Source organism: Aquarana catesbeiana, linkage group LG02 (genome assembly GCF_042186555.1).
Source record: "Aquarana catesbeiana isolate 2022-GZ linkage group LG02, ASM4218655v1, whole genome shotgun sequence".
Lineage (NCBI taxonomy): Eukaryota > Metazoa > Chordata > Amphibia > Anura > Ranidae > Aquarana > Aquarana catesbeiana.
The window spans coordinates 808,427,846-808,455,724 of record NC_133325.1 but is presented as its reverse complement, the minus strand read 5'-3'; the positions used below and the strand labels follow the sequence as shown (position 1 = coordinate 808,455,724).

The window sequence follows — 27,879 nt, the reverse complement described above, 5'->3', positions numbered from 1 at the left end:
CTAATTCACCTCACGTGACAAGGGTATTGTTCCATTGAAAATCCAGGGCCCATAATCAAAAGGCAAGAGGCTTGCATTCAGTCCTCTTCAACAGCCTCTGTCCCGGCTAGGTCTGTCACAGTGCTCAGCGTCATATCCAGAGGATGTCTTTGGGAAATAGACGTATGAGTGCTGCCAGCATTGCTGCAGAGGTTGTAGGGGTGGGGGGGGTCAGCCTGTCAGTGCTCAGACCATACGCCGCACACTGCATCAAATTGGTCTGCATGGCTGTCATCCCAGAAGGAAGCCTCTTCTAAAGATGATGCACAAGAAAGACCACAAACAGTTTGCTGAAGACTAAGGTAAGTGGTATGGCAGCCTGGTTCTCTTGTATCAATCTGGTGTGGCCCCCAAGCTGAAGTCACTCTTGCAGTTTCTGCTGCTGGCTTCTTATTTAGAAATAGTGTTACACACGGGGACAACCCTTTCTACTTCCATCATCTACTTTCACTTGTTTCTCTGAGGGAAACCAATTATATATCCAAACCCTAGATGGCACTATAATATCATACATGACACGAGTCATATATACATATATATATATATATATTTCAGAAGGTCAGGCTGTACTGGATGTATGCAGACAATCGCTAAACTAGAATTGGGATTTCTACATTACCTGCCAGGTCATTGCTTCACCTTCGGTCTCACAAGCCACTGCAGTGAGTCAATGTTGTCCTCCTGCAAGGTGTCAGCACAGAGAGGTTTCCTGACATTCGGCACCACATTTATGGGTCGGTTCTCTCACTGCTGTGACAAGGCGGTGCGGGTTTATCTTGCTGCATGCTTAAATCAGTTCATTGTTCTAAGGCCCAACCCCCGGGCACAATGTATGACGTGGGGAACAGTTCCAGCCTCTCAGGTTTGTATTGTAGTCTGCGTCCTGCTGGGGATATTTCCCAATATGGAAGTGATAAAGAAATGAGTGATAGAGATGAGTGAGTTTTGGGTGGAGGAACCTGATTTGCCTGCACCTCAACCCAATAGAACACCTTTAGGAGGAATTAGAGCAGAGGCTGCGAGCCAGGCCTTCTCATTCAACATCAGTGGCTGACCTCACAAATGGAAGAATGGTCAAACATTCCCATAGACACACTCCTAAACTTAGAATTTAAGCTGTTATAGCTGCAAAGGGCGGAGCCAACTCAATGCTGAACCCTACGGACTAAGACTGGGATGTCATTAAAGATCATGTGTGTGTAAAGGCAGGCGTCCCAATACTTTTGACAATAAATCATATACAGTTCTGTGAAAATGTATTTGCCCCCTTCCTGATTTTATATTTCTTTGCATATTTGTCACACTTAAATGATTTAGATCATCAGACAAATGTTAATATGACACACAGATAACCCGAGTAAATACAAAATGCAGTTTTTAAATGATGATTTCATTTATTAAGGGAAAAAAGTTGTCCAAACCTGCCTGACTCTATGTGAAAAAGTAATTGCCCCCCCTAAACTTAATAACTGGTTGTGCCACCCTTGGAGGCAACAACTAAAATCAAGCGTTGCGATAACTGGCAATGAGTCTTTCACATGGCTGTGGAGGGATATTGGCCCCACTCTTCTTTGCAGAATTGTTTTCATTCAGCCACATTGGAGGGTTTTCCAGCACAGAACGGCCTGTGTAAGGTCATCATACAGCATCTCAATTGGATTTAAGTCCGGGCTTTGACTAGGCTGCTCCAAATCCTAAATTTTGTTTTTTATTTTTAGCCATTCAGAGGTTGACTTGTGTGTTTCGGATCATTGTCCTGCTACATAACCCAAGTGAGCTTGGGCTTGAGGTCAGGAACTGCTGGCCGGACATTCTCCTTTTAGGATTTTCTGGTAGAGCTCAGAATTCATGGTTCCATCAATGATGGTAAGTCGTCCAGGTCCAGAAGCTGCAAAGCAGCCCCAGCCCATCCCATCCCGGCGCGGTGTGTGGCCTTTTTTTTAGATGTTTTAGCGTGCTTCACTTTGCCAGACAGCTTCTATTTAAGTGATTTCTTGATTCAACAGGTCTGGCAGTAATCAGGTCTGGGTGTGGCAAGTGAAAATTAACTCAGCTTTGCAAAAAAATGTGCTGATCACAGTTTATTTATGATTTAGCAAGGAGGGGGCAATTACATTTTCACAGCACTGTATCTATAAACTGCTGGAGAGGGTGTGTGATGTTCTGGGAACCTTCACCCATCTAGGTTGGCATCGCCCTATCACACAAAACATTTGAAAAACAAAGACCTGCTACAGGAAAAATGTGAAATAGAATTTCTGCTAGACCCTTGGCAATGTCTTGTTCACATGACACACCTCAAAAAGAACTTATTTACATCCAGATTTTTGTGTTTTTATGATTACGGCTACATTTTTACTGCTTGTGGTTTAATATGTAACATTGTCCCCTTCCTGATATTTTTATTCTGCATATTTTTTTTACACTCTAATCATTCAGATCATCAAACAAATGTTAATATTACACAAAGATAACCCGAGTAAATACAGAATGCAGTTCTTATATGATGTTCGGTCCAATGTCAGGATATCCTGGAGGTCTGGATGTATAGAGTCAGGACGGGCAGTGACCTCTCACCTATGGAGAATGAGGGAGGCTCCCCATCACAGAACACCATCCCCCGACCACTACTAAAGAAAAAATACATCAACTACGAGGAATGGAAGAAATGACTCCGAATGAGAGAGATACTAATTAGACGTTCTGCAGTATGTGACGTGAACCTTCACACCCAACACAGATATATCCTAAACATCTTAAAGTGGAGTTCCAGCTTGTTTTTTGTTTTTAAACACCCCATGATGGTCACAACAAATCCAATACATTATAGCAGTGGTTTCAAAACTGCGGCCTGTTGGCCAAATGCGGGGGGGGGTAAATAGTGCCCCATCATTGGTATAAGTGGGGTAAATAGTGCCCCATCATTGGTATCAGTGGGAGGAATAGTGCCCCATCATTGGTATCAGTGGGAGGAATAGTGTCCCATCATTGGTGTCAGTGGGAGGAATATTGCCCCATCATTGGTGTCAGTGGGAGGAATAGTGCCCCATCATTGGTGTCAGTGGGGGGAATAGTGCCCCATCATTGGTATCAGTGGGAGAAATAGTGCCCCATCATTGGTGTCAGTGGGAGGAATAGTGTCCCCATATTTAATCACTACTGGGGGGTTTATTTTTTGCTAAATAAACGAAAAAAGACAGAACATTTAAAAAAATATGTCCTTCTTTTCTGTCAGAAAATTTTGTAAATAAGTTACCTTTCTCCTTCACTGATGGGCACTGATGAGGCAGCACTGATAAGGCGGCACTTATGGGCACTGATAGGTGGCACTTATGGGCAATAAAAGGCAGCACTGACTGGCATCTACGATGGGCACTGATTGGCATCACTGGGCACACATTAGCATCGCTGATTGGCACTGACTGGCTCCACTGCTGAGCAATGATAGGCTGCACTGATAAGGTGGCACTTATGGGCACCAATGAGACAGCACTGATAGGTGACACTGATAGATTGCACTTATGGGCAATGAAAGGCAGCACTGATGGGCACTGTTGGGGCTGCACTGATGATCAGTGATTATTTGTACAGTATCCCCTGTGAGGAGATGCCGCTGATCAGCTCTCCTCTCCTCATACTCTGTCAGTGTGGGGAGAGGAGAGCCAATAAACGGCACTTCCGTGTTTACATGTGATTAGCTGTGATTGGACACAGGCGATCACATGGGTAGAGAGCCGCATCATTGGCTCTTTACTGAGATCGGGGTTGCGCCATGTTCCGGGGACACACAAGCGCGGTGAGTTTGGGGCGACGTCTTCCCAGAACGAGAATGGATCCCGCCGTCATTTGTCTATCCGGCGGGTGGGAGGAGGTTAATTACGATCCGGACCCTCTACTTCCTCCTGCATTGAATTGTCTTGTAATTGTACGATCTGCCCTCATGTTGTAAACCAGTGCCACCTTTCTTCAGTCACGGCACCCTATAAAATTATGGAGAGTCTGGAGGCTCCTCATTATAAAATGTAATAATACTAAACAAATACTTTTACATAACAAAGGAACATCCAGACATGTAGAACACCCAACATTAGAGATGATTTATTCTTACAAAGAAAATACACCTTTGTACACTGGTGGCGACTAGTATTCCGATGTTTCTCTTCTCCCGAAGTTGCTCACCCTCATTCAGCTAATGTTACATCAGTGCTGGGGGGAGGGGCAAATAAGGATGTTGTGAAAGCGCCTGATGTCCACCTTATTAATCAATGACGTCATTGGTTGTTAGGATGCCATTGGCTAGAAGGTTATTTTTTGGAAATTTTTAGGCATTTTTCCCCTGAAGAAACCTGAAGTCACCCCGGGGGGCCCTGATAGGAAAAGGATGTTGTAAAGTGCTGTGCAAACTGTTGGCGATATATAAATCCTGTATAATAATATTAATAATGTATCTCTTATCTCATTCCCATCCCCCCTCCACTCCTCCTTCCTCTTGGGTTAGCCGTGTGTCTTTGTCTCCATGTCTGCACCATATTGTACACGGTGGGGTGTTGGTAGTTGTACTTCCCGTACATTTTATGGACTTGTCTTATCCTCCTATGTGGATTTCTATTTTCAAAACTTTCTCTGAAATAAACAGAGAAAAAGAGGGACCCTCCAAATCACTCACCCCCCCCCCCCCCCCAAGTACGAGGGTGAAAAGGGCTGTGCCCACCAGCTCCCAATCACAATTCATTTTATTGAAGTAAGAACAGTAAAAGATGACTTCTGATTGGTCACTCTGATCTGTCCATAAGCTTTTCTGCTTATGCTAGTAAGCATTTGAAGGAAAGACAAATCTTCATCTTCTGTGTCCTCTGGCTGTTTGTGACCACACAAGTGGATCGGGAACCGTGTTCTTCATCCAGGCAGGACCCCAACCTCTGTGTCCTCTGTGTCCTGCCTTTGACCACAATGTTCTTTATCCAGACAGAACCCCCAACCTTTGTGTCCTGCCTTTGACCACACAAATGGAGTGGAGACCATGTTCTTTATCCAGGCAGAACCCCATCCTCTGTGTCCTGCCTTTGACCACACAAATGAAATGAGGACCTTTGGCCTCATTGAGACATAACCCTGTCCTCTGTGTCCTTTGTGTCCTGTTTTTGTCCACACAAATGGAGTGGGGACCATGTTTTTCATCCAGGCATAACTCCACCCTCTGTGTCCTCTGTGTCCTGCCTTTGACCACACAAATGTAGTGGGTACCATGTTCTTCATCCAGGCAGAACCCCACCCTCTGTGTCCTATGTGTCTTGCCTTTAACCACACAAATGAATCAGGGACTGTGTAGTTCATCTAGGTAGAACCCTGTTCTCTGTGTCCTGCCTTTGACCACACAAATGGGGTAGGGACCATGTTCTTCATTGCGGCAGAACCCTGTCCCCTGTGTCCTCTACCTGTTGGAATGGGGACCACAAGCTGCATCACTACGCAGAAGAGCTGACGCTCTACATGGCTTTTTCTGTGTTCCTTTCCTGATACAGCTTAATGGGCCCAGCAAGTGTCAGAAGGTGACAACATCTCCTCTCATAGAGCGACAGTCCTGAGTAAGTTTCTGGGGGCCGAGTCCTTCACACCGCTACACTCTGACTTCTCCAATATGGACCCACAACATGACCAATGGGAACGTCCAGGGTGACCCTTGTGGCCGTGTCCGCAGCCCTTATACCCCCCTAGGGAAAGGAGACAGAGATATGAGAAATCATGTGACACGGGGAGGAGGGACACACTGGGGAGATCCCCCTCCATCCACTTACCTGGCATTGTGCCTCCACATCCACAGCGAGCGTCCTTCTGACCTCCACTGGAGCAGAACGTACAGCAGTGGTAGATACCGGGGTGGGAACGCGGGGTGCCTTTCACTGTCACATTAAAGGGGGATCCCTGGAGGAAGATAATAACAGATATTAACCCCTTCAACTCTCTTTACCTTCTATACAACAGAGCAAAAAAAATAAATAGTTTTACTGTAAATAGAAAGTATACATTTTGTTCTGCATGTTTAGAATTACTTTGATGCTTCTTTTTATTATTTTTTTCCCACATTTTCTTGTTATGTAAGAAAAAACACATAAAAGCAAAGAATAAAAGAATAATGGTAAAAAAAATTTGAAATTAAAAAAACACAAAAAATCTTAGCTAAGGTGAGAAGGTGAGGAAGGAGTTAATGGACCAATTGGTATTTTTCTACCTTCACTCTTTTAGTGTAATTCAGACTGATTAGGGTTAACTGAGGGTCAATAAGGGGTTAAATAACAACACATCTTCAGATAAACTTGTACGGTTTTCTTGAAGGTTCTGAATGCGATGGGGCTGCAGCGGCAGCTATTTCCAGTGCAGCCCCAACACATAGACGAGGTCCAATGCCTGGCTTTCTATGGTGTCAGGTCACGTTCAGCAAGGGTCACTGGTGTGAACGGGGCAATAAGGGATGTCACATGCAGTGGAAAGGTCACGCCTCGGATCTACAATACATACAGATGAAACGGTAAATACCAAGCGACACATTATTACATTGTATTACTAGGTGACACTTGTAGACTTTCTGCAAGTGTCTCTTTACACGGCAGGAGCGGCATTTTGACAGCTGGTGATTGGTGCTGCAGGGGGGGAGGAGCTGGATGTAAGAGATACAGAATGCTTCTTTGTCAGCACAACTGATTGGCTCCTTGTACTGCTTCTCCCTCCTCTAGTCTGAGTTCTGCTGTACAGGGACTACAAGAGGCGGATACTAAGTGAAATACAAGGACCTAAAATATAGGGGTTTTTTTTTCCAAAATGGTCGCTCTTTTTTTTGTTTATAGCGCAAAAAATAAAAACCGCAGAGGTGATCAAATACCACCAAAATAAAGCTCTATTTGTGGGAAAAAAAGGACGTCAATTTTATTTGGGTGCAACATCGCACAACCGCGCAATCGCAAAAAAAATGGTCTGGTCAGGAAGGGAGAAAACTCTTGGTTAATCACTGCTGAGGTTTTTTATTTTTTGCTACATAAATGAGTAAAGACTAAAAATTGTGAAAAAAAAACGTTTTTATAGTTTGTTATAAAATTTTTCAAACAGGTCATTTTTCTCCTTCCCTGATGAGCACTGATGAGTAGGCACTGATGAGCACTGATGAGTAGGCACTGATGAGCACTGATGAGGCTGCACTGATGAGCACTGATGAAGCTGCACCGATGAGCACAGATGAGTAGGCACTGATGAGCACTGATGAGGCTGCACTGATGAGCACTGATGAGTAGGCACTGATGAGCACAGATGAGTAGGCACTGATGAGCACTGATGAGGCTGCACTGATGAGCACTGATGAAGCTGCACCGATGAGCACAGATGAGTAGGCACTGATGAGCACTGATGAGGCTGCACTGATGAGCACTGATGAAGCTGCACCGATGAGCACAGATGAGTAGGCACTGATGAGCACTGATGAGGCTGCACTGATGAGCACTGATGAGGCTGCACTGATAGGTGGCAATGATGGGCACTGGTAGGTGACACTGATGGGCACTGGTTAGCGGCACTGATAGGTGACATTGATGAGGAGACACTGGTGGGTACTGGTTGGCAGCAGTGGGGACGCACTTTTGTAGAAGCTGATTATTGGCTCTTCTCCCCTCCCCTCCACACACTGACAACCTGAGAAGGAGCGGTGAAGAGAGCCGGTAAATGGCTTCTATTGACATCATGATCAGCTGTGATTGGACACAAGCTGATCATGTGATAAAGAGCTGCTGATTGGCTCTTTACCTCAATCTGTGTTGGGCAGTGTCCGGAGGAACCTGTGAACACAGAGCGTGCACCACCCGTGTCCAGCAGTGAGGGCACCACCCGCATCCAGCAGTGAGGGCACCGCCCGCGTCCAGCAGTGAGGGCACCGCCCATGTCCAGCAGTGAGAGTACCGCCCGCGTCCAGCAGTTGGTGCCGCCCATGTCCAGCAGTGAGCATCTCTCGCGTCCAGCAGTGAGTGCCGCCCGCGTCCAGCAGTGAGTGCCACCCACGTCCAGCAGTGAGCATCTCTCACGTCCAGCAGTGAGGGCACTGCCCGCGTCCAGCCGTGAGTGCTGCCCGCGTCCAGCAGTGAGCGCCGCCCATGTCCAGCAGTGAGTGCCGCCCACGTCCAGCAGTGAGTGCCGCCCGCATCCAGCAGTGAGGGCACTGCCCGCGTCCAGCAGTGAGGGCACTGCCTGAGTCCAGCCGTGAGTGCCGCCCGCGTCCAGCAGTGAGTGCCGCCCGCGTCCAGCAGTGAGTGCCGCCCGCGTCCAGCAGTGAGTGCCGCCCGCGTCCAGCAGTGAGTGCCGCCCGCGTCCAGCAGTGAGTGCACCTCCCGCGTCCAGAAGTGAGTGCCGCCCGCGTCCAGCAGTGAGCGCCGCCCATGTCCAGCAGTGAGTGCCGCCCACGTCCAGCAGTGAGTGCCGCCCGCATCTAGCAGTGAGGGCACTGCCCGCGTCCAGCAGTGAGGGCACTGCCTGCGTCCAGCCGTGAGTGCCGCCCGCGTCCAGCAGTGAGTGCCGCCCGCGTCCAGCAGTGAGTGCCGCCCGCGTCCAGCAGTGAGTGCACCTCCCGCGTCCAGAAGTGAGTGCCGCCCATGTCCAGCAATGAATGCCGCCCGCATCCAGCAGTGAGTGCACAGCGGGCGTGATCATGGGAGGCCTTCGTATGATGGCCACCCAGAAATAGACACCAGCACTGTAGCCGTCATTCTGCTATAGCTTGGTGGTTAATCTCCTTGTTTTTAAAAAATACATTTAACTACTTGCCGACCAGCCGCTGCCGATATACTGCGGCCGGAGCGGTTCTATTGCACGAATCACCGTACCGGTATGGGGCTTTGTGCAATACCTAAAGCAGGTGCACCCACGCCCGTGGCACGTCGCCGGAGTCCATGTGAATGGCTGGCGGCCGCAATTGCTCCACAGAGAGCCAGAATGGAAATCTGTTGGTGTAAACAAAGCAGATCCCCGTTCTGCAAGGGAAGGAGAGAGAGATCGTCTGTTCCTAATGATCAGGAACAGCGATCTCTCTCTACTCCCAGTCAGTCCCCCCCCCACAGTTAGAAACACCTCCCTAGGGAACACATTTAACCCCTTGATAGCGTTAACCCCTTCCTTGCCAGTTAATTTACGCAGTAATCAGTGGTTTTTTTTTTAGCTCTGATGGCTGACAATGGTCCCAAAAAAGTGTCAAAAGTGTCCGATGTGTCCGCCGCAATGTCGCAGCCCCGATAAAAATCGCTGATCACCGCCATTCCTAGTAAAAAAAAAATAATAAAGTGCCATAAAACATCCCCTATTTTGTAGGCGCTATAACTTTTGCGAAAACCAATCAATATTCGCTTATTGCAATTTTTTTAAATCAAAAATATGTAGAAGAATACGTATTGGCCTAGACTGAGGAAGACATTTTTTTATATAGTCTATGAATATGTTTTATAGCAAAAAGTTAAAAATTTTTGTTTTTTTTAAATTGTCGCTCATTTTTTTGTTTAAAGCGCAAAAAATAAAAACCGCAGAGGTGATCAAATACCACCAGAAGAAAGCTCTATTTGTGGGAAAGAAAGGACATCAATTGTATTTTGGTACAACATCGCACGACCGCGCAATTGTCGGTTAAAGTAACGCAGTGCCGTATCGAAAAAAATGGCCTGGTCATTAAGGGGGTAAATCCTTCCGGGGCTGAAGTGGTTAATGATGTATTAATGATTACAGAGCTGCATTCATTTGAGTCTTTTATATCTGACTGGAGTTCAGCTTTAGGTTCTGTGATGGTTGAAGACATATATGACTGTGGAGGAGGGGTGATCAGAGAGAATTGGAGGTCATGTGACAAAGAACACCGTTGTCTCACCTTGATGTGACGGCCTTTTACACACACGCTGACCGACAGCTGTCCCACCTCTGTGGGGGTGTAGGAGATCTGGAAGGTTCCGTCATGGTTATCCTGGATAGAGGGTTGGAGAGCTCTGCCAGACAGAAAACAGAAAACATTTACAGGAGGGTCAGTACTGTAGAAGAGATGGTCTTCATTGTAGGGGTTGGGGTCTTCACAGTAGGAGTAGGGTCATCATTGTAGGGGTTGGGGTCCTCACAGTAGGAGGAGGGTCTTCATTGTAGGGGTTGGGGTCTGAACAGTAGGAAGAGGGTCTTCATTGTAGGGGTTGGGTTCCTCACAGTAGGAGGAGGGTCTTCATTGTTGGGATTGGGGTACTCACAGTAGGAGGAGTGTCTTCATTGTAGGGATTAGGTTCCTCACAGTAGGAGGAGGGTCATCATTGTAGGGCTTGGGGTCCTCACAGTAGGAGGAGGGTCATCATTGTAGGGCTTGGGGTCCTCACAGTAGGAAGGGGGTCTTCATTGTAGGGATTGGGGTCCTCACAGTAGACGGAGGGTCATCATCAGGCCCGGATTGGCCATAGGGCAAACCTGGCACTTGCCCGGTGGGCCGCGGCCGCCTGGGCCACCAGGATGCAAGCCTCTCCCCGGCCACCTGGCTGCCAGTTAAACTCAGTCCATCGGCGCCGGGGGATGTAAACATAGAGGGCGGTGGAGCCCTTATAGGTCAGCCGTCAGCCGTCGGTGCCAGGGGGCATGACTGCAAAGGGGGAGGAGCCAGAGCAGACACCTGCTGCTAACAACTTGAAGCCGGATAACAGAAAACGTGAGTACAGCCCTGTGCTCTCCGCCACCCACCTGTAACCTGGATAGGAGGAGCGGTGGGGGCGGCTGCATATAGAACAATCATTCTCTCAATCTTCCTCCTGCAGTATCGGAATGCCTGCGAGAGGTAGAGGAGAAGCAGGAGACTGCAGGAGGAAGATGGAGAGAATGATTGTTCTGTATGCAGCCGCCCCCACCGCTTCTCCTATCCTGCTTATTTCTTCTGCCCCCCGGGCTCTCCACACCACCCATACTCTTTGCCTCCTCATGCTCTCTGCCACCCCCCCAGTGCTCTCCACCTCCCCCATGCTCTCTGCCACCCCCCAGTGCTCTCCACCTTCCCCATGCTCTCTGCCGCCCCCCCTAGTGCTCTCCACCTCCCCCATGCTCTCTGTTGCCCCCTTAGTGCTCTCCACCTCCCCCATGCTCCTGCTGCCCCCTCAGTGTTCTCCACCTCCCCCATGCTCTCTGTCGCCCCCCGGTGCTCTCCACCTTTCCCATGCTCCTGCTGCCCCCTCAGTGTTCTCCACCTCCCCCATGCTCTCTGTCGCCCCCCGGTGCTCTCCACCTTTCCCATGCTCTCTGTCACCCCCCCCAGTGCTCTCCACCTCCCCCATGCTCTCTGTCGCCCCCCCAGTGCTCTCCACCTCCTCCATGCTCTCTGTTGCCCCCCCCAGTGCTCTCCACCTCCCTCATGGTCTCTGCCACCCCCCAGTGCTCTTCACCTCCCCCATGCTCTCTGCCGCTCCCCCCCAGTGCTCTCCACCTCCCCCATGCTCTCTGTCGCCCCCCCTGTGCTCTTCACCTCCTCTATGCTCTCTGCCGCCCCCCCCAGTGCTCTCCACCTCCCCCATGCTCTCTGTCACCCCCCCAGTGCTCTCCACCTCCCCCCATGCTCTCTGCCACCCCCCAATTCTCTCTGCCGCCCCCCCAGTGCTCCTCACCTCCCCCATGCTCTCTGCCGCTCCCCCCCAGTGCTCTCCACCTCCCCCATGCTCTCTGTCGCCCCCCCTGTGCTCTTCACCTCCTCTATGCTGTCTGCCGCCCCCCCAGTGCTCTCCACCTCCCCCATGCTCTCTGTCACCCCCCCAGTGCTCTCCAACTCCCCCCCATGCTCTCTGCCACCCCCCCCCAGTGCTCTCTACCTTCCTCATGCTCTCTGCCGCCCTCCCTGTGCTCTCTGCCACCCCCATGCTCTCCACCACCCCCCATGCTCTGCGCTCACCCCCCTGTGCTGTTCATATCCCCCCATGCACTCTGCTTCCCCCCTGTTCTCTCCACATCCCCCCATGCTCTCCGCTGTCCCCTCATGCTCTCCGCTGCCCCCCCGTGCTCCCCACCTCTCCCCATGCTCTCCGCCGCCCCGCCTGTGCTCGCCACCGCCCATGCACTCTTCACATCCCCTCATGCTCTCCGCTGCCCCCCCGCGCTCCCCACCTCTCCCCATGCTATCCACCAGCCTACCTGTGCTCTCCACCTCCCCCAATGCTCTCCACCGCCCTCCCCGTGCTCTCCATCTCCCCCCATGCTCTCTGCCACCCTTCCTGTGCTCTCCATCTCCCCACATGCTCTCCGCCAGCCCTCCCTGTGCTCTCCACCTCCCCCATGCTCTCTGCCGACCTCCCTGTGCTCTCCACCTCCCCCCATTCTCTCCGCCGTCCTCTCTGTGCTCTCCACCTCCCCCAATGCCCTCCGCTGCCTTCACTCTGCTCTCCAACTCCCCCTGCTCTCCACCCTCCCCATGTGCTCTTCACATCCCCCCATGCTCTCCACCAGCCCCCCCATGCTCTCCACCTTCCCCCCATGCCCTCCACCTTCCCCCCATGCTCTCCACCGCCCTTCCTGTGCTCTCCTCCTCCCCCCATGCTCTCAACCTCCCCCATGCTCTCCGCTGCCCCTTGTGCTCTTCTCTTCCTCCCTGTGCTCTCGCCCCACTCCATGTTCTGAAGGTTCTTCCCTGTGCTCTCCATCCCCCCATGCTCTTTCCAGGTCCCACCTCACCACCCCCCCCCACACCTCTGCTGGGTTCCCCCTCCCCTCTCTTTAGGGAATCTATCAGGGTGGAGAGTGGGGAAGGGGCCGGTTAACATGTCATGGGCTGCTCAATCCAAAATGCCCGGGCCTATTTTTTGTCCCAGTCCAGGCCTGGTAATCATTGTAGGGCTTGGGGTCCTCACAGTAGGAGCAGGGTCTTCATTGTAGGGATTGGGGTCTTCACAGTAGGAGGAGGGTCATCATTGTAGGGATTGGGGTCCTCACAGTAGGAGGAGGGTCTTCATTGTAGGGGTTGGGGTCTTCACAGTAGGAGGAGGGTCATCATTGTAGGGGTTGGGGTCCTCACAGTAGGAGGAGGGTCTTCATTGTAGGGATTGGGGTCCTCGCAGTAGGAGGAGGGTCTTCATTGTAGGGATTGGGGTCCTCACAGTAGGAGGAGGGTCTTCGTTGTATGGGTTGGGGTCCTCACAGTAGGAGGATGGTCATCATTGTAGGGATTGGGGCATTCACAGTAGGAGGAGGGTCTTCATTGTAGGGGTTGGGGTCTTCACAGTAGGAGGAGGGTCATCATTGTAGGGGTTGGGGTCCTCACAGTAGGAAGAGGGTCATCACTGTAGGGATTGGGGTCCTCACAGTAGGAGGAGGGTCTTCATTGTAGGGATTGGGGTCCTCACAGTAGGAGGAGCATCTTCATTGTAGGGATTGGGGTCTTCACAGTAGGAGGAGGATCTTCATTGTAGGGGTTGGGGTCCTCACAGTAGGAGGAGGGTCTTTATTGTAGGGATTGGGGTCCTCACAGTAGGAGGAGGGTTTGACTTGTAGGGATTGGGGTCCTCACAGTAGGAGGAGAGTCTTCATTGTAGGGGTTGGGGTCCTCACAGTAGGAAGAGGGTCTTCATTGTAGGGATTGGGGTCCTCACAGTAGGAGGAGGGTCTTCATTGTAGGGATTGGGGTCCTCACAATAGGTGGTGGGTCTGCACAGAGAAGAGAGCCAATAACCGGCTGCTGTAAAAGGGACATGTATGCTCATAATCAGGGCACTGATTATCAGTGTCCTGATTATCAGTGCAGTCGAGACAGTGCCCACCAGTGCTGCCAATCAGTGCCTCCTCATCAGTGTCACCTATCAGTGCCCATCAGTGCAGCCCCATCAGTGCCCATCAGTGTCGCTCATCAGTGCTGACTATCAGTGCCCATCAGTGCTGCCTATAAGTGCAGCCCCGTCAGTGTCCATCAGTGCAGCCTCATCAGTGCGCATTAGTGCCACCTATCAGTGCCCATCAGTGAAGGAGAAAAATGACCTGTTTGCAAAATTTTATAGCAAACTATGAAAAACGTTTTTTGTTTTGTTTTTTGTTTTCAAAATTTTTGGACTTTTTTAAATTTATTGAGCAAAAAATAAAAAATAACCCAGAGGTGATTACATACCACCAAAAGAAAGCTCTATTTGTGTGAAAAAATATGATAAAAAATGTAGTTTGATTACAATGTTACATGACCGCACAATTGTCATTCAAAATGTGAGAACGCTGAAAGCCGAAAATTGTCCTGGGCAGGAAGGGGGTGAAAGTGCCCGGTACTGCAGTGGTTAAAGAAATGAACGGTCTAATGACAGGGTCTCATTAATGACGGTCCCTGCTGGCAATGTCTCTCTTATATCCCGTCTCATCTGGCCATCACTGGACCTGCAATGTTGTAATCTGATCTCCCTGGACCTCCTAAACTGGAATCTCATCTCCCTGGACCTCCAATACTGATCCCCCTGGACCTCCAATACTGATCTCCCTGGACCTCCAATACTGATCTCCCTGGACCTCCAATACGGATGTCCCTGGTTGGGTTGTATGTATACGTCAGTATAACCAGGACAGAGCTGACCTAGGTGTCCTCTCACCTGCCGGACTCTTTGTGTAGAACGGTGACTCTCGGCTGTTCCCGCGGCTCCTCCACTTTGTTCTTAGAGATGACGGTGAAGCTACATAGAGCACCCAATGAGCCGGAGTGAAGCCCTGGAGATACAGATAATGTACATTGAGCAGTACAATATGGAGGTTAAAATATCTCTGCATCTAAGCGAAGGGTAATGTCCAAATATGAAGCTTTACTCCTTTCAGGACTGGACCTCTAAGAGACTGGTAGGTGGTTGAAGTGATTGTGTATCTGATTAGAAGATATAAAATCACCAGCACTCCAAGATGTGCATCACATATTCATTGTGAAGAAAAAGTGTCATATAAGTCAAAAGGGTACCAAAGTGCAATAAAAACATATTAATTGTGGGAAGCCAATAATGTAAGCGCTGGATCAGCCGGTGTGGCCTCCACTCAGAGGGTGGGTTTGGGAGTGCTACAGAGCGTGACCATTGTCCAGCCACAGTGCAACTGGTAAAATTTGGTTTCTGCATACTGGCTGGATATGCTAATATTGGGGAACTGAGAGGGTATGTTTGAGGCACTTTTGCTCTTAGATTATTTCTGTTTGTTGCTTCACACAAGTAGCACCCTCCTAGTTAAGTTGATAGTTAGGTTAGGTAAATTTAGTTCTTTTAGCTCTACGGTGATCAGTTGAGCATCTTGTGATTATTTTGGGCTGTTCTGTGTCTCGCTGGTTGCAGATAAGACAGCCTGAATGTTGTCCCAGGAATCTCTGGAGGAGGGTGTCCAGTAGGTGGCTTGGAGGGATAATAAATAGTTTGAGGCTGTCAGGAGCATCTAATGCTCCTGCTCCTCATTCCAGCATCCTGGTTTTGGCTGTGGCATTTTCCTTGTCTGTCTCTCCACCTACAAGGTGATTAATGTAGCCAGTCTCTGGGTGGAGACCAAACCTGATTTAACCACCTCCCGCCCGGCCTATAGCGAAATGACGGCCGGGCGGTGGTTCAGTTATTCAGTTATCCTGACTGAACATCATATGACTTCCAGCAGGATAACAGCCGCCGCCCTCCCATCGTGGTGATCGGTGGTGCCGTGTGTCAGTCTGACAAACAAGATATCAGTCTGACACACTGCTACACCGATCTCGGTAAAGAGCCTCTTTACCATGTGATCAGCCGTGTCCAATCACGGCTGATCAGGACGTAAACTGGAAGAGCCGTTGATTGGCTTTTCCTCACTCGCGTCTGACAGACGTGAGTGGAGAAGAGACGATCGGCGGCTCTCCTGACAGGGGGGGGCTCTGTGCTGATTGTTTATCAGCGCAGCCCTCCCGCGGATGCCCACACTGGACCACCAGGGAAGCTGCCAGAACCACCAGGGAAGACCCTAACATGTGGATGGCCAGGTACATCCCCCATGACCATTCACATATGCCAATATATGCACAATATATGCCAATCAGTGCCCACAAATGGGCACTGACTGGCACCATTATGGATCAGATCAGATAAGTGATGCCCAGCAATGCCACCCATCAGTGTCATCAGTGCCACCCATCAGTGTCCATCAGTGCCACCTATCAATGCCCATCCGTGCCCACCTATCAGTGACCATCAGTGCCCATCCATGCCACCTATCAGTGCCACCCATAAGTACCCATCAGTGCAGCCTATGAGTGCCCATCAGTGCCGCCTATGGGTGCCCATCAGTGCTGCATACCAGTGCCACCTATCAGTGCCCATCAATGCCGCCTATCAATGCCGCCTATCAGTGCCCATCAGTGCCACCTCATTGGTGCCATCTTATCGGTGCCGCCTTATCAGTGCTCATCAGTGCAGCCATATCAGTGCCGGTCATTGAAGCAGAAAACGTACTTATTTACAAAAAATGTAACAGAAACTAAAACTTTTTTTTTCTAAATTTTCGGTCTTTTTTTATTTGTTGCGCAAAAAATAAAAAATTGCAGAGGTGATCAAATACCACCAAAAGAAAGCTCTATTTGTGGGAACAAAAAGATAAAAAATTAGTTTGGGTACAGTGTACCATGACCGGGCAATTGTCATTCAAATTGCGACAGAGCTGAAAGCTGAAAATTAGCCTGGGCAGGAAAAGGGTGTAAGTGCCCGGTATTGAAGTGGTAAAGCTAACCAAGCCTGCAGTCTCATGCTTGTGATATTGTGTGTATTACGTGTTCCTGGCTCCCTGTTTGTCTGCCCTGCTCTGCTAGATTGGATTCCCTGATTGACGACCTCAGATCAGATATCGTCTATTCTCTGAACTCTGCCCGCCTTTGACTTCGGACATTTCTGAAACTTGCCTGTCTGCCAACTGCAAGTACCTGTTTGCTTTGCTCAGTTTGTGCATGCCCTGGCTTCGTAGCCAGGCACTATAGCGTAGTGTATAAGTCCTGGGGGCAACCGCGTACTGGTAGGCCTGCTTGCCATTTGGAAAAGAGGGCTGCTATGGGTGAAGATTACAGAAGCTAGCTATAGTGTCTGTCCACCTGCGTTAGGGGTAAGCGTGACAGAGGCCTGGAGCAGAGGAGTGCTTGTCCAGGAGGAGAAGATCCCAGCCTGAAGGCCTGCTACCCTCCTGGGCAGCCCAGATATGCTTTTCTTCTGCTCATCAAGGTTCCAGTTGGGTTAGCTGTTGGCCTATTCTACTGAATTTTTCTGGGGTTGATCAAGGGGATTTCTTTTGGAGATCTGATTTGGAGAGTTCACAAGAGGCATGTGTGGCTGATATTGGAAGGAAGCATCCAAATATCTAAGGACATTTGTGAGTACAGACTGATGTGTGAGATCCCAGTGACTGGTTGCTGCTGCTGTCCCTCTACAATCAGGGTCAGCCTATGCTCCAAGCTAGACATTGCCTATGGTTTCCCTGGGCAGTTCAGACCATCCATTGCTGTAAGGACTATGCTAGGAAGTTCTGAGGAAATCAGAAGTGGCCACAAGTAGTTACTTTGCCTTGGAGGAGTGTCCCACATTTACAATGCACCAATCCAGGTTCAAGTTTAATAAAGCATCAGAAAAGGATACCCCAGGACTGTTTGTTGAGCCTGAAGAGCAACTGCAGCTACGTGTCTGACTACTAGTACACTAACTGAGGAAGGAACCTTGGGGAAAAAACAGTGGACCTTTTATGGGGATGACAGCTACACATAATTCATACGTTTTTTAATTAGACATACCCTTAGGGCCGGACTGACAACTCATGGGGCCCCCAGGTAATAGGAGATTATGGGGTCCCCGGGCAATAGGAGAAGATTATGGGGCCCCCGGGCAATAGGAGATTATGGGGCCCCCAGGCAATAGGATATTAGGGGGCCCCCAGGCAATAAGATATTAGGGGGCCACACAGTATATACACACACACACACATACAGTATACACACACAGACACACAATATACACATAGGATACACACACAGAATACACATACACACACACTGAAAAGGTACTAGAGAGGCGGGGCAGCTATAATCTTGGGATTTTTTAAAAAACACAGATTTTTACATACTGTCCCTTGTTTTATTGAGGCTGGCAACCCTGATGGGGCCCCTTAGTGGCATGGGGCCCTCGGGCAGTGCCTGAGTGCCCGAATGGTCAGTCCGCTCCTGCATACCCTCCCCCCACCCTTCTCTACTATAAAAGAACATTGTGCTGAGTTGTGTGGCTGTGATGAGGGGTGTGGCTGTGAAGAAGAGTGTGGCTGTTACTCAGCTCTGCCAGCACAGAGCGTTGGAGTGGGAGAGCAGGAAACAGTCCCTGCAATCTCACCTTGCCCTTTGACCTCGCACCTGTCGGGGTCGACCCCTCCTCTCTGCACAGCACCGTACACTTGGTAACCTTGGCACAGCCCCGCTTCTTCCAGCGGACTGAATCTGATACTGACGGGCTCCACTTGTTCCGGCTTGCTGCGATCCCCATGGCTGAGATCTTTGAGGCGGCTCAGTGCCAGGACCTTGGCGCGCACAATATGGTGGTCGGGCCCACAGTGTAGGAGGCCTCGGGTAAAGCTGGTGGCGGTACGGAGGTCTGAGAGTTGCTGATGGACCCGAGCTTTCTGTAGGTTCAAGCCCTGCTCCTTCCGATGAACTTCCTCATCAATGTCACGCAGGAGGCGAAGTCTGTGCTCTTGGACCGCCTGTATATATTTCTCAGTGAAGACCTCTACCTCCTCCCGCAGCATATCCGCCCTCTGCCTCAGGTCTTCCCCCACCCTGTAAACAGCATTCAGAGTCTTCTCCAGGCCCTCCAGCTGTGGATCCCACTTTTTTAAGGCTCCTCGGAGCTGCTCCTTGTGCTTCACCGCCACCTCCACCACGGGGCGCAGCTCATGTCCATGGTGCTTGAGGAGAGCGCAATCCCGGCATGAGGGAACCGCACAGACCTCACAGAATAAGCCCAGCTCCTCCAATGGATGGAGAGAACAGTACGGCGCTGGAGATAGGGAGGAGCCAGGAGGAAGGTCCCTGAGGAGCAACAAGCAATGAGCCGCTGTTCTCTTCTGCCGCCTGTGTGGAGGGAGAATAAAATGACCATTAATGTCCTTCTACCACTCAACCCTCATCTCACATCTAAAAATGAAGTCTGAAAAACTATGAAAAATACATTTTTAAGAAACAAGTCCGTCATACAATATTTCTACAATGATGGGTTTATATAATAATACAACCATCAGTTCCTCCCCTCATGCCAAGGTACTAGGTGTAATCCCTGACTCTGACCTGTCCTTTTAGCCTCAAATCCAATCACTGTCCAAATCGTCCAGACTTCACCTCCGAAACATCTCCAAAATGCGCCCCTTTCTAACCGACCACTAAGCAACTTTTTCACTCCCTTGACTAACTCCCTCCTCATTGGCCTACCTCTACGCAAGCTATCCCCTCTTCAGTCTATCATGAATGCCACTGCCAGACTCATCTACCTTACCAACCGTTCAGTGTCCCCCACTTCTCTCTGCCAATCCCTTCACTGGCGTCCCATTGCCCAAAGAATAAAATTCAAAACACTAACAATACCATACTAAGCCATTCACAATTCTGCCCCGAGCTACATCACCAATCTCATTTCCAAATATCACCTAAACCGTCCTCTCCGCTCCTCCCAAGATCTTCTGCTCTCAAGCTCCCTTGTCTCCTCCCATGCTCGTCTCCAGGACTTCTCCAGAGCCTCTCCTATCCTCTGGAATGCACTACCCCAATCTGTCCGGTTATCTTCTACTTTGTCTACTTCTAGGTGATCCCAGAAAACTCGTCTCTTCAGGGTGGCCTATCCTGCCTCCAGCTAACAACCAAATATTCTACTTCCCCCAAATCTTCTACTTCTACATTCATCCCTCACAGTCTCTACCTTTTGTTTCACCAGCCCCTCCCGCTTAGATTGTAAGCTCGCAGGAGCAGGGCTCCTCTAACCCTCTTGTTTTGAATTGTACTGTTGGTGTAGTGTCTCCCTACATTGTAAAGGGCTGTGCACACTGTTGGCACTATATAAAAAATATATGCTTCCCGGTAAGGCTGCTATTTTTGTTACAAAGTTACAGTTTTGTATTATTTCCTGTAAGTAAGTATTTATTTGGTGCCGTATTATTGATAATGAAGCAGAAGTTGGAATGTGTGAGTAAAGGGGAAGTTTGTATTCTGTGTAGTCGGGTTTGCATTCAAGGGGTACCGCGCTGTCACCACACAGACCACCGCAACCACAGACACCCAGCACCTCGCAGTGTACAGATACACCCTTCGTGGTATTATCCTCACCCCCTCCCCCTTCTTTGTATACAATTGTGGCTTTGGGTAAAAAAAAGGCTCTTGTTTTTAAGCTGTTTAATCTGCTCATATTTGCCTTCCCTGGTAACCCCCTCCCCCATCCCCATCAACAAATGAATATCAACTTTAAATGCAAGCTTTCCATTTTAATTACACACTTTATTTTAGTCCCAGTGATGTCGCCACTGGGTCTCTATAGTTCTCTATGGAAAACAGAGGACAGAATTAGACTTGGGAAACAATACCTTAATAAATCACCGGGATCGGATGGCTTGCACCCGAGGGTACTTAGGGAACTCAGTCAAGTAATTGCCAGACCATTGTTCCTAATTTTTTACAGACTGGAATGGTACCAGCTGATTGGAGAAAAGCCAATGTAGCACCAATATTTAAAAAGGGCCCAAAATATATCCCTGGGAATTACAGACCAGTCAGCCAAACATCAATAGTATGTAAACTCTTGGAGGGGATGATAAGGGACTATATACAAAATTTTAGTAATGAGAACGGTATCATTGGCAGTAATCAGCATGGATTTATGAAGAATTGTTCTTGCCAAACCAATCTATTAACCTTCTATGAGGAGGTGAGTTGCCATCTAGATAAAGGAAGGCCCGTAGATGTGGTGTATCTGGATTTTGCAAAAGCATTTGACACAGTTCCCCATAAACGTTTACTGTACAAAATAAGGTGCGTTGGCATGGACCATAGGGTGAGTACATGGATTGAAAGCTGGCTACAAGGGCAAGTTCAGAGGGTGGTGATAAATGGGGAGTACTCAGAATGGTCAGGGGTGGGTAGTGGGGTTCCCCAGGGTTCTGTGCTGGGACCAATCCTATTTAATTTGTTCATAAACGACCTGGAGCATGGGATAAACAGTTCAATCTCTGTATTTGCAGACGATACTAAGCTAAGCAGGGCAATAACTTCTCCGCAGGATGTGGAAACCTTGCAAGAAGATCTGAACAAATTAATGGGGTGGCAACTACATAGAAAATGAGGTTCAATGTAGAAAAGTGTAAAATAATGCATTTGGGTGGCAAAAATATGAATGCAATCTATACACTGGGGGGAAAACCTCTGGGGGAATCTAGGATGGAAAAGGACCTGGGGATCCTAGTAGATGATAGGCTCAGCAATTGCATGCAATGCCAAGCTGCTGCTAACAAAGCAAACAGAATATTGGCATTAAAAAGGGGATCAACTCCAGAGATAAAACGATAATTCTCCCGCTCTACAAGACTCTGGTCCGGCCGCACCTGGAGTATGCTGTCCAGTTCTGGGCACCAGTCCTCAGGAAGGATGTACTGGAAATGGAGCGAGTACAAAGAAGGGCAACAAAGCTAATAAAGGGTCTGGAGGATCTTAGTTATGAGGAAAGGTTGCGAGCACTGAACTTATTCTCTCTGGAGAAGAGACGCTTGAGAGGGGATATGATTTCAATTTATAAATACCGTACTGGTGACCCTACAATAGGGAGAAAACTTTTTCGCAGAAGAGAGTTTAATAAGACTCGTGGCCATTCATTAAAGTTAGAAGAAAAGAGGTTCAACCTTAAACTACGTAGAGGGTTCTTTACTGTAAGAGCGGCAAGGATGTGGAATTCCCTTCCACAGGCGGTGGTCTCAGCGGGGAGCATTGATAGCTTCAAGAAACTATTAGATAAGAACCTGAACGACCGCAAAATACAGGGATATACAATGTAATACTGACATATAATCACACACATAGGTTGGACTTGATGGGCTTGTGTCTTTTTTCAACCTCACCTACTACTATGTAACTATGTAAAAAACAGGCAGATGATTGCTGGTGGGAGGGGGCTGTACATGGCTTCCTGAAAACATTGCAGCACCTGACCTCTGTATTCTCAGAAGCCCTCAGTCCTAATGAAAGCAGTGGGAAGGTTATTGGGTAGAACTATGTAGATATCATAATGCTTTGATGGATGGGTGTACCTAAACAGGCTGTATTTGCATGCAAATGACTAGATGAAGCTGGATGTCCCACATCTAGGGAATGAGGTGCTGTTTGGAGCAGTGTGCAGGGAGGAGTGTCAGAGCTCCATTGATTGGAGCAGTGTACAGGGAGGAGTGTCAGAGCTCTGTTGATTGGAGCAGTGTGCGGGGAGGAGTGTCAGAGCTCTGTTGATTGGAGCAGTGTGCAGGGAGGAGTGTCAGAGCCCCGTTGATTGGAGCAGTGTACAGGGAGGAGTGTCAGAGCACTGTTGATTGGAGCAGTGTACAGGGAGGAGTGTCAGAGCTCTGTTGATTGGAGCAGTGTGCGGGGAGGAGTGTCAGAGCTCTGTTGATTGGAGCAGTGTGCAGGGAGGAGTGTCAGAGCCCCGTTGATTGGAGCAGTGTACAGGGAGGAGTGTCAGAGCACTGTTGATTGGAGCAGTGTACAGGGAGGAGTGTCAGAGCTCTGTTGATTGGAGCGGTGTGCATGGAGGAGTGTCAGAGCTCTGTTGATTGGAGCGGTGTGCAGGGAGGAGTGTCAGAGCTCTGTTGATTGGAGCGGTGTGCATGGAGGAGTGTCAGAGCTCTGTTGATTGGAGCGGTGTGCAGGGAGGAGTGTCAGAGCTCTGTTTATTGGAGCAGTGTACAGGGAGGAGTCAGAGCTCTGTTGATTGGAGCAGTGTACAGGGAGGAGTGTCAGAGCTCTGTTGATTGGAGCAGTGTACAGGGAGGAGTGTCAGAGCTCTGTTGATTGGAGCAGTGTACAGGGAGGAGTGTCAGAGCTCTGTTGATTGGAGCAGTGTACAGGGAGGAGTGTCAGAGCTCTGTTGATTGGAGAGGTGTACAGGGAGGAGTGTCAGAGCTCTGTTGATTGGAGCGGTGTGCAGGGAGGAGTGTCAGAGCTCTGTTGATTGGAGCGGTGTACAGGGAGGAGTGTCAGAGCTCTGTTGATTGGAGCAGTGTGCAGGGAGGAGTGTCAGAGCTCTGTTGATTGGTGCGGTGTGCAGGGAGGAGTGTCAGAGCTTTGATGATTGGAGCAGTGTGCAGGGAGGAGTGTCAGAGCTCTGTTGATTGGAACAGTGTGCAGGGAGGAGTGTCAGAGCTCTGTTGATTGGAGCAGTGTGCAGGGAGGAGTGTCAGAGCTCTGTTGATTGGAGCAGTGTACAGGGAGGAGTGTCAGAGCTCTGTTGATTGGAGCAGTGTACAGGGAGGAGTGTCAGAGCTCTGTTGATTGGAGAGCTGTGCAGTGAGGAGTGTCAGAGCTCCGTTGAATGGAGCAGTGTGCAGGGACGAGTGTCAGAGCTCTGTTGATTGGAGCGGTGTGCAGGGAGGAGTGTCAGAGCTCTGTTGATTGGAGCGGTGTACAGGGAGGAGTGTCAGAGCTCTGTTGATTGGAGCAGTGTGCAGGGAGGAGTTTCAGAGCTCTGTTGATTGGAGCAGTGTACAGGGAGGAGTTTTAGAGCTCAGTTGATTGGAGCAGTGTGCAGGGAGGAGTGTCAGAGCTCTGTTGATTGGAGCAGAGTGCAGGGAGGAGTGTCAGAGCTCTGTTGATTGGAGGGGTGTGCAGGGAGGAGTGTCAGAGCTCTGATGATTGGAGCAGTGTGCAGGGAGGAGTGTCAGAGCTCTGTTGATTGGAGCAGTGTATAGGGAGGAGTGTCAGAGCTCTGTTGATTGGAGCAGGATGCTGCAACTCTGAATTACTACTGACCTCTGATCTATTATTTACTTCTGACTTCTGCATTCTGTGTCACTTACTCCTGACTCCTGGTCTCTGTAACATACTACTGACCCCTGTACTACACATTACTGAAACCAACAAGGTAGGATAGGTTTTTATTTTTACAGTGATATTTGTATTATATTTTTCTTCAAACTTTACCTTCTGTTCAATGGGGCCTTATTATTATTATACAGGATATATATAGCGCCATTATGTATAATATAACGCCAACAGTTTGCGCAGTGCTTTACAAAATGAAGGCAGACATTACAGTTACAATACAGTTTGGTACAAGAGGAATCCGAGGGCCCTGTTAGGTTATCTGCTTAAAAGAATGTCCTGAACTCTTCTCTACATTGTACCTGTCGGGATCTCCAGTCCTTTCCATGAATTGTATCTGTGTCATACACACAACATTCTTTAGCGGGTACAATATTGAGCTGCCGAATATCAGATGTCCACCAGCTCAAGGCCTCCACCTCCTTCATTATATATAGACAGAGGAAGTCTGCACTGCCTGGCCTCCATCCCAAAATACACCCCCCCCCCCCCCCCCCCCATGGAAATCTCAGCAGATATTATCAGATACAATTCTGGGTGTGATGGATGTGCGAAGTCATCATATTATATATTCCACATCCCCATCTATGTGGCACTTCCCCAAATGATACAATCTGTACACACAGTATATATATATAATGTACCTCCTTCTCCTGTATTACTGATCTGATCCCTTCTAGCACAATACTTCAATGATATGTCCACCCAAAACTCTTCTCTTTAGTTTTTGGAAAAGTGGGGAAGTATTGTAACCCCTCTCAGGTTTTATTGTTACCTGGGTCTCCATTAGAGAGATTTCCCCTCAATTATCATCCTGGTGACAACATTTTAGTAAACAGGAAGTGAGGGGAATTCTCCAACATCAACACCGACCGTGAGAATAAAAGATTTTATTTTTAAAGGAGTCGGGGAAGGACAGAGCTCCTGGAATAGTTAGATTTTTGTCTCTATTGCAACAACACAGACTTCTATACAAAGGCTTCTCTTTAGTAGAGTAGGAAGGAAATCCCTCCAATGGAAGCCCAGGGATTACAGTAAAAACCTGACAGGGGTTCTTATCCTGCCCCATTCCAACCAGAACTAGACAAAAACTTTTGGTTGGACTTAACCATTTGCCGACCGCGCTGAAGCCGAACGACGGCTACATCGCGGCTGTCCAGTTCTGGGACACTGTCATACACCATTCTCTCGTGATCGTGCCCACAGGGTGCCCGCTGCAGCACGCGGGCGGCATGTTCTGTGATCCTCCGGACACTGCTGATCACAAACTGAGGTCAGTGGCTCTTTACCATGTGATCAGCTGTGGCCAATCACAGCTGATCATGATGTAAACAGAAGCTGGTTATCGGCATTCCTTTCCTTGCACTGACAGCATGAGGAGATGAGAAGAGAGACAATAACCGGCTTGTGTAAAAGGGACATCTACACTGATAATCAGGACAGTGATTATCAATGCCCTGATTATTAGTGCAGTCCCAACAGTGCCCACCAGTGCTGCCAATTAGTGCTCACCAGTGCTGCCAATCAGTGTCCCCTCATCAGTCTCTCCTATCAGTGCCACCTACCGGTCCCCATCAGTGCTACCTATAAGTACCCATCAGTGGCGCCTATCTGTGCCTCCTCACCAATACCCCCCAGTGCCACCTCATCAGTGCTCATCCATGCCACCTCATCAGCGCACATCAGTGAAGGAGAAAAATTACCTGTTTGCAAAATTGTATAACAAAGTCTTAGATAATCTGAATATCTGATTGGTTCCTGCGGCTGATGTGCCCCCCTTTCCCGCTCACCTGTGCGCCTGGCAGCAGAACTCGCACATGTTGATCTTGCACTCCTGGCAGCGTCTCTCACCCTTTCCATCTGCGCACAGGTCACATGGCATCTGGTGCCCTCTGCTCCGCAGCCGTTCGCGCAGCACCTCTGTCTGCGCCAGCATGTCAGGTAAGAAATCCTTCACTCCCCCGCTGGCAGCGCCACCTCTGAATCGCACATCGGACACAGGAGGCTCCTCCGTTTCTGCCCCTTCTCCATGGTGGTGAAGGGCTCCAGCTTGCTCAGGCAGTCCATGCAGAGGGTATGCAGGCAGGGCAGCACCCGGGGGTCTGAGAACATCTCCTGGCACTGTGGGCAGTGTGCCCGCAGCTCAGCCGAAATCTCATCCAGAGCACCGGACTTCGCCATCTTATCAAAGTCCAAATTCTGTAAAATTCTCTGGAAAAAAAAAAAGATGAGGCCAGAGAGACAGAAACTAACAAAACAATCCAAAATCTCCTATCCAGGGAGCACAGATCCTTTCCAAGGTGCCCAACGAGAATGAACAGAAAAATAAGATCATTAGAGAGGTCAAGAGACCCTAAGAGAGGTCACCAAATCCAGCAGAAGATGCCAAGAGAGATCACTAGATACCACACACCCTAAGAGAAGTCATCAGGTCCAACAGTAGATCCTAAGAGAGGTCACTAGGTCCAATAGGAGATCCAATGAGTGGTTAATAGGTCCAACAGGAGATCCTAAGGGAGGTCACTAGGTCCAACAGTGGGTGCTAAGAGAGGTCACCAAATCCAGCAGAAGATGCCAAGAGAGATCACTAGATACCACACACCCTAAGAGAAGTCATCAGGTCCAACAGTAGATCCTAAGAGGTCACTAGGTCCAATAGGAGATCCAAAGAGTGGTTAATAAGTCCAACAGGAGATCCTAAGGGAGGTCACTAGGTCCAACAGTGGGTGCTAAGAGAGGTCACCAAATCCAGCAGAAGATGCCAAGAGAGATCACTAGGTACCACACACCCTAAGAGAAGTCATCAGGTCCAACAGTAGATCCTAAGAGAGGTCACTAGGTCCAATAGGAGGTCCAAAGAGAGATCACTAGGTCCAGCGGGCGATCCTGAGAGATCACTAGGTCCAACATGAGATTCAAAGAAAGATCACTAGGTCCAACAGGAGATCCAAAGAGTGGTTACTAGATGCCACACATGGTCCTAAGAAAGCAGTCACTAGATCCTGCAGAGTATCCTAAGAGTAGTCAATAAATCCCGCACAACCTCAGATCAGGATTTTATCATTCAGTGTGGAGTTGGGGTAGAACTACAATATCCAGCAGTCATGGGTCAGGAAGGAGAAAGGTTTAAGAAGACGCCGGTATGGAGGTCCCTGATTTTAGTGGAGGAGTCACTGGTTTTAGTGGTGGAGTCCCTGGTTTTAGGGATGGAGTCCCTAGTTTTAGTGGTGGAGTCCCTGGTTTTAGTGGTGGAGTCCCTGGTTTTAGTGGTGGAGTCCCTGGTTTTGGTCTCCTGTGACTTTTCCTGCAGTAACATTCCTGGGCCGGTCTGTACAGGATCCTCATGCAGGCCTCACACCGCCTGCCCTCCCCCTCCCTCTCCCAGGAGTCTGAGAGTCACTCTGGACAGGAGCAAGGTGCAGCTGTGTCAGCGATGACGGGGTTAATCCTGGGCACATTCCCAGAATTCCAGCCCCCCTCCCCCCCTCTCTGCTGATCCTGGAGGACTGGACACACCTTACAACCCTCCCACCATAAGTATAGAAAAAGTCCAAACATTAATCAGAACTTGTGTCTGTGTCCCCGCTGGGGAGATTCACCCTCTTCTCACCCCGTGGCCATTGTCACCAAGGCAGAAAGTGTGCGGATGTATTATGTGTAATAGAAGGATGTTTTCATTTCAGTAAATAAACAACGTGTGACCCGTGTTCTGTGTGATGTGGTGATTGGTGGAGGTGTGACGGATATTCCATGTATGTTACATTGTA

At 49.2% G+C, this 27,879-nt stretch overlaps 1 protein-coding gene across 1 annotated transcript; it reads right to left on the bottom strand.

Annotated features, from left to right (window-relative positions):
* Positions 1-4,114: 4,114 nt before the first annotated feature.
* TRIM45 (tripartite motif containing 45) lies at positions 4,115-27,609 on the bottom strand. The gene is given in 7 exon segments (XM_073617575.1): positions 4,115-5,750; positions 5,835-5,961; positions 9,926-10,040; positions 14,625-14,739; positions 18,387-19,123; positions 25,903-26,077; positions 26,080-27,609. Coding segments are annotated over 7 exon segments (1,629 nt in total). The 5' UTR covers positions 26,294-27,609; the 3' UTR covers positions 4,115-5,604.
* Positions 27,610-27,879: the final 270 nt, after the last annotated feature.